The sequence below is a fragment of the Monodelphis domestica genome, chromosome 4, assembly GCF_027887165.1.
Source record: "Monodelphis domestica isolate mMonDom1 chromosome 4, mMonDom1.pri, whole genome shotgun sequence".
NCBI lineage: Eukaryota > Metazoa > Chordata > Mammalia > Didelphimorphia > Didelphidae > Monodelphis > Monodelphis domestica.
In genome coordinates, this window is record NC_077230.1 from 368,084,691 (window position 1) to 368,096,067 (window position 11,377).

General features: G+C 51.8%; 1 protein-coding gene across 2 annotated transcripts in view; it reads left to right on the top strand.

Annotated features, from left to right (window-relative positions):
• Positions 1–10,698, top strand: part of KCNQ4 (potassium voltage-gated channel subfamily Q member 4) — a 74,098-nt gene extending 63,400 nt beyond the window's left edge. For both annotated transcript variants that reach the window (XM_001381204.3, XM_007492865.2), the window contains exons 10-14: positions 4,021–4,250; positions 5,403–5,502; positions 7,307–7,438; positions 8,043–8,184; positions 8,626–10,698. In XM_001381204.3, coding sequence (XP_001381241.1) covers positions 4,021–4,250; positions 5,403–5,502; positions 7,307–7,438; positions 8,043–8,184; positions 8,626–8,844 — 823 coding nt within the window. In that variant the 3' untranslated portion in view covers positions 8,845–10,698. The remainder of the gene's footprint in view (positions 1–4,020; positions 4,251–5,402; positions 5,503–7,306; positions 7,439–8,042; positions 8,185–8,625) is intronic.
• Positions 10,699–11,377: the final 679 nt, after the last annotated feature.

An 11,377-nucleotide genomic window follows, 5' to 3' on the forward strand; every position in this document is an offset into this window, starting at 1 on the left:
GGCCTTTGAAATCACTCCAGACTGGGAAACTGAGGCTTTCCAACAAGGATCCAAATAAAATCATTTAGAGTTTAGCTCTAAGTGAGGTGGGCTATCCGGTTTCCCTCAGAGAATTTCTTTTTCCTCAATTTTGTCTGACTTGCATGTTTTCTGAAGAGTGAGAAGCACCCACACTGAATGCTTTGAGGGGGAACCCCTCCTGTGTTAGGCCTCTGTCCCATACCCTGTACTTCTCCAAGGATGATGGCTAGGCTGGCACCTTGGGATCAAACAGAAATAGCAGCCCAAGACTGAAGCATGACATCTTAGGTTCTGGACCTGAAGATCCTGGGTTCTAGGTTTTGTTTTGAGCATGGCCCACAAGACTCTAGGTTCTGGAACTTTGAGGTCCCTGTTTCTAAGTTCTCCTCATCTCAGCATGGTTCACAAAGTTCTAGGCTCTTAGACATTGTTTTAGGGGGTTCCAGGTTCTCCCTATCTCAACATTACCCATAGGGTTCTCGGTTTGGGGACTTTGAGATCCTGGCTCTCCTATTCTCAGCATGGCCCATTATGGGTTTCTAGGTTTCGAGATTTTGAGAATGTAGATTCGATGTTCTCCTAATCTCATCTTAGAACCCCACCTCCCAGCTCTGGGAGAAGCTAAGCTCCAGCATCCCCTGTGCCCTCCAGCCCAAGTGAGGAGGTGAGTCCCCTCTGTCCCTGGAGCTTCTGGTTAACAGACAGGAGGGTGGTTGGGCAGGAGGGGAGGCTGCTTGTCAGCATGTGGGAAACCGTAGGAGACTAGCAGAACTAAATGAAGTTTCAGGCATGTGCCAACTTTCAAACTTTCCCCCCAGGCTCAAGGGATGTTCTGGAGTACCATGGGGGTCTTGGCTGAGCATGCTGGTTGGGAGGAATTAGATACCCCCATTTGAATCCTTTCCTCGGTTGCCTCTTTCCCCTCCTTATTCCCTGGAGTCCCTTTTAAAAGGTTTTCAGGTCCCGAGACCTGTGTGACACCCCCACCCCCCACCTGGGACTGGGTTCTGCCACCTGCTACTGGCTCCAGGGATGTCCCTGCTCATCCCGGCTGCCTTCTCGAAGGTGCCCCTGGTTTCAGTCTTTGCCTCCCATACCCCATCCTGCCCTCCACACATGGCCTTGGGCGTGGGATTTAGAGGATGGGGGAAACCTCTTTCTTTACCCAATCCCCCCCCTGAAACCAGTGCCTACCCCTTGCCCTCCTGCATACCCAGGAGCATCCGGGAGGGAAGCCTACTCAGCCCCACTCCTCTCAGGTCTACTTCCCAGACTCCCTGCTCTTTGCTCCTAATCCATCCACCTGACTTTGACCTCAGTCCTCTCTCACAGTACACTTGGTGTAGGGTGCCCTGGAAGTATGTGTGTGTAGAGGGGGTGCTTCTGGGGCCAGGCAGTGTGTGATAGGATTGAGCGTCTACCACTGGGTTCTACCACTTACTACCTGTGTGAATTAGGCAAAGCCCATCCCCAAGCCTCAGTTTCCTCATTTGTAAAATGAGGAAGTTAAACGAGGTGACTTCAAATGTCCATTTCAGGCCTAAATCTTATGGATCATTTTTTTCCTCCTAAGCCACAGGACAGTCTTCTGGAAGGAGAAACACTTTCTCTGTAGGAGTCCTATAGATCAACCTTACAAAAACATCACGATGGTGGCCAGAGAAGCCTTTTTGTTTATTTATTTTTGGACACTGGATTTTTTGGACAATGGATTTCCTCTGGAAAGCCATTCCCCAGAAAATAGCTTTATGCAGGGGGTTTATGTCAAGTGCCTCAGACAGAGGGGGCAGGCAAGGAAGCTGATGTCCAGCTTCTTGGTCCTTTGGGGGTAGCATAGCAAACACCACAGGAGCAGCCCCAATGAGGTATTTTTGCTCCCTGATCTTGTCACCAAAGCACCTTAGGGAATGGAGGTGGTGGGGGCAGTCCATATCTCTGGAACCAGGAGAATGTGAAGGCACTCGCCCTTCTCCCATGTTTTAGTGCCCTGGAAATAGACTCTGCCTGGCTCAGTACAAATACTCTACATGGAAGGCTCTGAATCCCCCCAGCCCTCTATTTAGAGATCATCAGAAAAAATGCTGCCCCTAAATTGTCCAACATGGGATCTCTCCCAGGGCCGACCTGTGACTGAACCACTAAATACACATCGAATATGAAAAATTGTTTTGCTCAATATAATGTTGGATGAAACAAAGGAATATTCAGAAATTCTATCTTAAGAATAGTCAGTCAGTCAGCAAACATTATATGCCTACTGTATGCCTGGCACTCCTTATCCTAGGCACTGGGAATGCAAGGACAAAATGAAGCGGTCCCTGCCTTCCCAGAGCTTACAGTCTCTCAAGGTCTTTAATGTTCTCTGTGTATGGCCATCCCATATGGCTCTATGTCTGTGCCCTCTTCTCCAGGCCTTCGTCCAGGACTGGGGCCTGGGAAGCTGACAGCTCTCTTCTCAGGCTCCCCCCTCCTCCTTCATTGCAGCCCCCCACCCATCCAAGTCTAGGCCATAGCCTGAAGATGGTTGTTGGAATGTCTTGAAAGCCCACAGTCAGGGTTCAAATCACAGAACCTCAGAGCTGGAAGGGACCTCAGTATACTTGACCAGTGGTCATCTGTCCTTTGTTTGAAGTCCTCGGTGATAGGAAGGAGGCTGGTGCTCCTTAGGGGCTGCCTTATGTCTTGAGAAGTTTTCCCCTAATCCTCTTTTTGGTCATTTCCTTCTGGCTCCGCTTCTGCCCTCTGGGACCTCACCGATCTTTGAGCTCCGCTCCTCTGCGGAGATAGTTGTCTGATAAAAGACAAGATGGAGGTCCTGAAGAGCAAGCCTAGACACAACACTTAGACACACATGCACATCTATATGTGGAGAAATATATATATATAAATATATGTATATATATATGAACGGACAGATATTTGAACACAAATATATTTACGTGCCCATAAGTACTAAATACAGGGGACCATAGACTTGTGGATGATGGATGCCGTACCAGAGACCTTGACCATATCTAGCAGGAAACACCATTTTTTTTAAATACGAGAATTCCAAACACCCTCATATTCCGAACTTCCCCATCATTCCCCTTCCCCTCTAACGTCGTGTGAGTGGGTGGTACATAGCTCTTAGAGTCATTCTTGATGATGACCACTAAAGGTCTCCAGGTGGGGCCAGGCGGGGACTGGACCTCCCCTAGGTCTCCTGAGATCTGAGCACCTTCCTGCTGACCTCCTAATTCTGTCTTTGGGGCTATATCTGCCTCTCTATCTTTCTTGCTGGGTCTCTACCAAACTGATCTCCACTGTATCCACCTGTCTCTTCTTTCCACATTTTCCACTCTTGTTTGTTTGGGCAAAGGTGGGGGGAGGATAATCAAGGTAGATGGAGCCCTGACATAGCTTTTTCCAGGTCCCTCCCCAATATCTGTAATTCCCACTTTGAATATCCCCCAAATTCCTGCCACTTTAATTTCTATTTCCTAGCTTGAGTACTCTCTGTTCTCACTTTTAAGCTCCCTCATTCCCAGTTTCAGGCCCCCCAATTCTCACTTCCACCTTTCCCAGTTCCCACCTTAAATCCCACTTCTGGTCTCCCCAGTTTCCACTTCTTGCTCCTTAATTCCCACCTCCAAATACCCCTATTCCATCCTTCAGTCTCCCTAATTCATATCATCAAACTCTTCTAGTTTTTCCACCTCCAAACTCCAGTTTTGATCTATGGTTTCCCTCGTTCCCACTTTAAATCTTTCTAATTCCCACTACTGGATTCTTCCAGTTCCTTGTCCAATCTGCTCCATCCCCACCTTCCCACCAATCTCCTCTTGTTCCTCTTTCCAACCTTCCTAGAGCACAGATCAGAATTTGCCCAAATCTGGCCTTAAGAGGCTACTTCCTTCCCCTCAGGGCTCCGTGACAGGCTAGGCAGGGGACCTACTCTTTTCTTTCTTCCTAATCTTTTCCCCCTCCCTCCTTCCTTCCTTGGCCCCTGTGCCCTAGCACTAAGATGGGCATCAAGGACCGTATCCGAATGAACAGTGCCCAGCGCCAGTGTGGAAGGACCAAACAGCACCTGGCCCCACCGCCCCGAACCTCCCCAGGAAGTGAGAGTGAGAATGTTAGTGTGGGAGAGCCTACCAGCCCTACTAAAGTCCAGAAGAGCTGGAGCTTCAATGACCGGACTCGTTTCCGGGCATCATTGAGGCTCAAGACTCGGGCATCAGCAGAGGGTAAGTTCAAGTGGTTGGTCTGGTGCCCTTATTGGCTCCTGGGCCTGTGGGGAGGTCTTAGCTGGCTCAGAACATTCCCACATAGAATAATATGGAACCACATCTTCTCAGATCAAAAGAAGAATGAAATAGAGATTTGGGAGGGGACCTCTGGCAATATTTGCCTGAGTGTCCTTAGACAAGTCAAAATCTCTCAGTTGACATTTCTGAAAAAGTTGGGGATTGGACTAGATTATCTCTAAGGGCATTTCCAGTTCAGATGGTGATTCTTTGATTTATACCATCAGTCCTCCCCTGTCTGCATGCTTGGTAGAGAACAATGCTTGATAATCCCAAAAATGCTGATGATACAAAAAGATCATTTTGACTATAGTATTTTTGTCCTATATGTGTTAATTCCTTCATTCTGGAAAATGATAACATTTTGTGGCTTTACGCTTTATGCTACAGTGGGAGGAGCTGTCTCGTGTTTGGCTCTCCTCATGTTGGCCTGCCCTGTCCAAGTGTAACTAACTTTTCATTGTTCCTCTTCCCCTGTTGGGAGCCTTCTGAGGCTCATGAATGGCCCCAGTCAAGTTAAGAGAACTTCTCTCCAGCAGGTTGCCTGCTATCTGTTCCAAACTTTCCATAAGGAATATTTTTCAAAAGGACTTTCCTGGTGGTAGAGCCTAAGACTGGAAGATAGAAACATAAAATTAATTAAATAAATAAATAATAAAAATTTTTATTGATAGCTTTTGTTTTTTAACACTCACCCCCCCCCAAAGTCCTCCTCTCCCTTTCCCAGTAGTCATCTCTAATATTAATTTAAAAAGAGGGGAAGAAAAGTTTAGCAAAACTAACCAACATAGCCACAAAAAGTCTGTAGACTTCCACAGCCCTAATAACTCATATCTGCAAGAACCTTTCTTTCTGATGGCTTCATTAAATTGTGGTGATACCATAGAGCAGTGGTATTGAATGCCAAACTCTATCCTTCCCCCAACTCTAAAATGGGCATGGCTGGGTAGGGAAACCAGTTGATTGCCAAGGCTCCTTCAAGTTCTGCCAAGCTATTGTTTTCTGGTGAGATCAACCCCCTATTTGCAGTGGAAAATGGCACCTGTTAGCCCCCTAGGGAAGAGGACTGACGAGCTGCTGCTGTCTCAACAGAGGGCCCCTCTGAAGATGTGGCAGAGGAGAAGGGTTACCAGTGTGAGCTCACTGTGGACGATGTCATACCTGCCATCAAGACAGTGATCCGCTCTGTCCGGTGAGTGTCACTTCCTGCCTTCCCCACCTCATCTTGTTCTCAGCCCCAACCTTCCAGCTGGTCCAGGTTTTGATATTCTCTCTCTCTCCCTCCCTCCCTCCCTCTCTCTCTCTCTCTCTCTCTCTCTCTCTCTCTCTCTCTCTCTCTCTCTCCTCAAACTCACTCTGATTTTTGTATTCTATGTTTCTGTCTATTCCTTTACTTCTGGCTCTGGTTCTCTTTTCCAGTTTATCTTACTCTCTCTTCTCCATCTTTTTCTATTTGTCTGTCTGTCTGTCTGTCCAACTCCATGTGCCTGATTATCTGTTTTCCTGTGTGTCTCTCTGTGCCTGTCTTCCCCTTTCTGCCTGTGCTTCTGGCTTTCCTGGCTCTCCCTGCTGCCTATAGGGTTAATAGCAGAGCTCCAATGGAATGCTTCCTCAGCTCCCAGAAAAGCCTCAGTATCTCTTCTCTGCCCTCAGGCCCAATCACTCTTCCTTTGCTCCCAAGACCCAGCTTCCTTCTCTTTTCTGATTTCCATCCTTACCTAGACATCTGATTCTCTTTTGTTACCTTGCCCCAGAGTCCTTTGGTCCCTTTGGAGAGAGATGAGAGACCAGGCTCCACTCAACCCAGATTTGGCCACCCTTACAGTGGACAGAGAGAATTTCAGGGCCCCTCAAACTGGGGCTACATATCCAAGTGGGCATTGGGCCCATCGTTAACACACAAGACACGAGATATGATTGTACCTACCCCCCAGATAACATTCCATATTTACTGAACCCCTCTGTATGTGAGATTTTGTGCTGAGCTACTGTGGGAAAGGGGGAATAAGGAGGAGAAACGTGGAAAGAAGAAGTCCAGCCAGTGATGGAAAGAGTCCTAGAATTGGAGTTAGAAGATCTGGGTTCAAATACTGGTTTTGTACTTCACTAACTATGTGCCTTCAGTCAAATCAGGTACAGTACTTTCTCTGGACCTCAGTTTCCTCATCTGTAAAAGGAGGGTATTCGTTTATATGATCTCAAAGGCCCTATCCAACTCTAACTCCTATGATCCTATGAGATGGATGAGATGAAAGAAACCCAGCCTCTGCCCTGAGAGAACTCACAGTTTAGCAAAACAGATAGGAGATGGACATAAAGAAAACAGCTAGGGGGCAGCTAGGTGGTTCCGTGGATAGAGAGCCAGGCCTGGAGTTGAGTGATCCTGGAATCAGTTCTGGCCTCAAATTTCCTGGCTGTGTGATCCTGGGCAAGTCACTTGACCCCCAGTGCCTAGCCCTCCTGCTTTCCTGCCTTGGAACCAATAGGAGGGCAAAGATTGAAGAAAAGAGCTCATGAGTAAAGGCTTGTTTCCTATCTTTGTGACTTTAGTCAAGCCATTTCCCTTTCTTGTTATTTTCCTTCTCTGTGTGGTGTTGAAGGTGCTCGCCAGCTCTCTGCTATGGCCCTGTGCTCAGGGACCAAAAGAGGGCTAGGAACACAGTCTGGGCTAGGAGTCTACAGCAGAAAGAGATCACTGTGGATTGGAAGTCATCAGAGAAGCTTCCTGGAGGAGATGAGCTTTGAGTCAGGCCCAGGAGGATGAAAAGACCTGAGACAGGCAGAGAGGAGAGGGATGGACACCCCAGGCTTGCCTGTTTTACCAGAATCTAGGCAAGAGGCACTGAGGGCCAGCATAGAAGGCAGGACAACAGAGCTGAGGAGGAAGGGCAGATGAGAAGGCTACTTCTGCACCCCTGCTCTCTGCACAGTCTAACCCCGGAGCCCAGAGCTGGGGAGCCCTGACTCTTGGGCCCTGTTTCTTCCATCCTCCACAGGATCCTGAAATTCCTGGTGGCCAAGAGGAAGTTCAAGGAGACTCTGAGGCCCTACGATGTGAAGGATGTCATTGAGCAGTACTCGGCTGGCCACCTGGACATGCTCGGCAGGATCAAAAGTCTGCAGGCTCGGTGAGTGCCCTGTGCCTAGGGGTTACCCTCCTGGGTAATCCTCCTACCTGGCCCCTGGCTTGGCTTTTTGGAAACCTTTCCCCACCCCCAGGAATCTCCTGCTCAGCTCCAAGTCCACCTATCCCACCTGAGGCTCCTGAGAAGCCTTCCCAGCATGCCAGAGTGCTGGAGTTGGAACCATTAAATCTGAATTTGAGACATTTGCAGTATAACCCTAGGCAAGTCATTTAACCTCTGTAGTTCTCAGTTTCCTCATCTATGAAATGGGGATGGCATAATAGTCCCCCTGTCTTGGTACCGTAGTGGGCTCAAATGAGATAATGGCTGTAAAATGCTTTTGTCGGTTATAAGAGCAACGGAAATGTAAGCTATGGCTCTTCCCAGACTAAACCCACTCAGCGCTGACCCCCCCCCCCCCCACTCTGAGGCAAGGGCTATTCCTTCAGCTTCCCTCTGGGAGCTCCCCCAGTGGCCCCTCGGATCCTGGAAGAAGGGGCGCTCTGGACAGGAGAGCCCCAAGGAAGCAAATCCCCAGGGGTGCCTGGTTCTCACTTCTCCCACTAGCCCCACTAACGGGCTTCTCTTCTTTCTCTTCGCCCGGCAGTGTGGACCAGATCGTGGGCCGGGGGAGTGGGGATCGTGGGGATCGAAAGACCCGCGAGAAGGTAGAAAAGGCTCCCTCGGATTCTGGAGAAGCTGGAGACGAGATCAGCATGCTGGGGCGAGTGGTCAAAGTAGAGAAGCAGGTGAGGAGGGTGAGGGAGAGGAAAAGTCCAGGACCCTGGAGCTCCGGGACGCGGGCTCCTAATACGAGCGCACTGGGCCCGATTTAGCAACGCGTCCCCGGGGGAGCCAGTCATCTCCCGCATGAACTCCAAACTGGCCCCCTTAAAGCCATTAAACTCGAATCTTCCTTGGCTGAACTTTAGTCTCAATCGCATCCCAGCTAACCCGCCCAGGCCCAGCTAAACCCAGATTCTCCCAAGCCCCTCCCCTGGCTAAGGCCCACCCTCAGCCAAATCCCACCCAATCGAGGCTAGCCCTCAGCTAATCCCCGCCTCCGTTAGGGGAGAGCCTCGGCCGTCATTAACCAGTTACGCCACTCCCCCAGTTCAGCCCCGCCCCGAATTCCAACCAATGAAGCTCCGGCTGAGCCCTTCCCCCTCCCCTGCCCCATGCCCCTTCAGGTGCAGTCTATCGAGCACAAACTGGACCTGTTGCTGGGTTTCTACTCCCGGTGTCTGCGGGCGGGAGCAGCTTCCTCCGCCAGCCTGGGCACGGTGCAGGTGCCCCTCTTTGACCCGGACATCACGTCGGATTACCACAGCCCCGCAGACGCCGAGGACATCTCCGTGTCTGCTCAGACACTCAGCATCTCTCGCTCGGCCAGCGCCAATATGGACTGAGGGAGCTTCCCCACTCTCCCAGGGACCGACCCCTGACTGGCCCCTCAACCTGGCACGGGCCTCGCCCGCCTGCCCGCCCTCCCGCCATCCGATCTTACTTGAACAGGCCTTCCTTCCTGAGACTCTCCTCCCATGCACTATCAAGCTGCCAGGATGGGGGAGGCACCTGTGCCCGCAGCAGGCATCTGGTGGGCACCCAAGTGCCCCAGGCTGGGCAACCTCCCCAAACCAGACGCTGGGCCCACCCCTGGTCATGGAGCCAGGCAGACGCGTTGCCAAGGGAGCCCCTTAGACCACGGAGGGCCAGCCCAGGACCTGTGACTCTAGTGCCCACTGGGGGGCCCCAGGGGTGAGCCCCTCCCCTCCCAAAAGCCGTGTGGCACCTCGGGCTCCCCAGACACCTTGGTCCCAGATCAGGGATCGCTCTAACAGCTATGCAAGACTGGTTCTCTCTCACAGCCTTCCTGGAGGGGCGAGTTCTCCAGGGAAGGCCCTGGCACTGTCAGAAGTGCTGACACCCTCCCTTCCCTCCACCCCTGGGGTCCTCTGCAGGCCCCACCTCAAAGCACAGTGATCCTGCCCCAGCGGGCAGGCACCATATATGCAAACCACATTAAATATGCAACTTTCCAGGCTGGACAGGGGGTCCCCTGGGGTCTTGGACCCAGTCCCGTCCAAGCTGGTCTCAGGCTGCCTCACTAGGCCCTGCCCAGCCCCTGGGGCCTTGGGGGGCTGCTAACATGGCCAGTGCCTCTCCTTCCCCACTGGGGCACCAGAATGGACGGGGGCCTTATGGGCTGAGCCCAGCCCTTCACCTCTCTTAGAGGACTCTCTTCTGGCCAGTCAACTCCACAGTTGTCAGGTGAAGGGCAGCCCCCTCCCCAAACAAAGCGAAAGGTAAAGGCATTGATTCCCTTCCACCCACCCAGTTGCTTCCAGGAGCCCTGACCATGGACAGCTTGGAAACTGGAGGGTGTTTGCTCTCCCAGGGAAGAGATCTCCCCGAGCCCTGGCAGCAGGAGGTGGGGGTGGGTGCCAGGAAGGGTGCAGACTTTGGATGGAGCCCACCTGATCCCCCTCCCCAGCACCTGGCCCCCATTTGGCAGGGTCAAAGGAGAAGAGCTGATTCCTTCCTAACCAGGATACTCTTTTCATAAGGAATGGGCTCTGCTGGTATCCTCTGTGCTCCCAGCCCCAGAGCAAAGAGGGGCAGCAGGGCCCAAGACCCCAGGCAGAGGGTGACCAGCACAGAGGGAGAAGAAGCCTCAGCCCCCCACCCCCACCCCAGAGGATAGCTGGCAGTGCACACACACACTCCCACTCTGAACTCCCCCCTTTACTGCCCAGGGGCCACCTCCAGCTCTCTTTCACAGCCTCCCTGGCATGTGCCCAGCCCTAGAACATCCTTGGAAACAGAACTTCAGAGACCCCCCCAAAGATGTGGAAGAAGGGAGACAAGGTCCCCCTACTCCCCTAGGAGGGCAGTGCCTGGTGCCTGTCCTGTGCCAGGGAAGGACTTTGCATCTCGTCCCAGGGGGCTCTGCATGCATCCATCCTTGGGATAGCCCCCCTCCCCCTGCTGCACCTCCTCCCTTCCCCCCCTGCATGCCCTCTGCATGTGTTGCTGCCCTTTGTCCACCTCTGGCCCTTCCATTCCCTCCTCTGCACTGACCCCCAGAGATGGAGCTGGGGCTGAGACCCTCCGACCAAATGAGAGCCCAGAGTAGTCCCCCTTCCCCTGGTGCCCCACCGCCATTGAGGTTCCCCCACCAACCTGGTTCTCAGACATGCAAGTACCTCACTCTGTTAACTTCATTAACTTATTGGTTTCATTAAAGTTTTCAGTAGAAGGTGGTTGGCCTTGGTTCTGTTCATTGGGCAGGAGCCAGGGATGGGGCATGGAGCTCAGGGTCCTAGGGGGAGCAGAAGGCAGGGCCAGAACCTCAGGGAGGCCTAGGGCTCATTTAGCCACTCGCCTTTTATGGGCAGGGAAACGGGCTCCAAAGGGTTAGGGGAGTGGGAGAGAGATGACTGCAAAGGACCACCCTGGACACGATGCTGGGGGGAGGGAGCGGGAGAGCCTGATTTTTAAATTTGATACTAGATGCTGTGACCTTGGACAGACACGCTCCTTCTCGGCTCCTCAGTTTTCTGAAGTTGCACCAGAAAGTCTTCAAGTTCCTCCTTACTGCTCAGTTTAATTCAGCAAACATTTAAATGACCCTGGGCGCTCGGGACACAAAACTGACAAAGGAAACCGTCCCTTCCCTCAAGAAGCTCACTCACAAGGAGGATCCCCTCGTCCCAAATAGGGCAGGGAGGGGAGCACAGCATGTGCACTCTTTGTTAAATACCAGCTAGACATGCTGGGAGCAAAAGAGAGATTCAGGCCAGGTGCTCTGGGAAAATGTGAGGAGGGAGGGAGCGATCTTTGGGAAGGCTTCATGGAAGAAATGGTCCAAGAGGAGCCTTGAACAGAGATGCTGAATGGCAGAGCTAGGTAGAGCTGGAATGCGGTATATAGAAGCTTGTT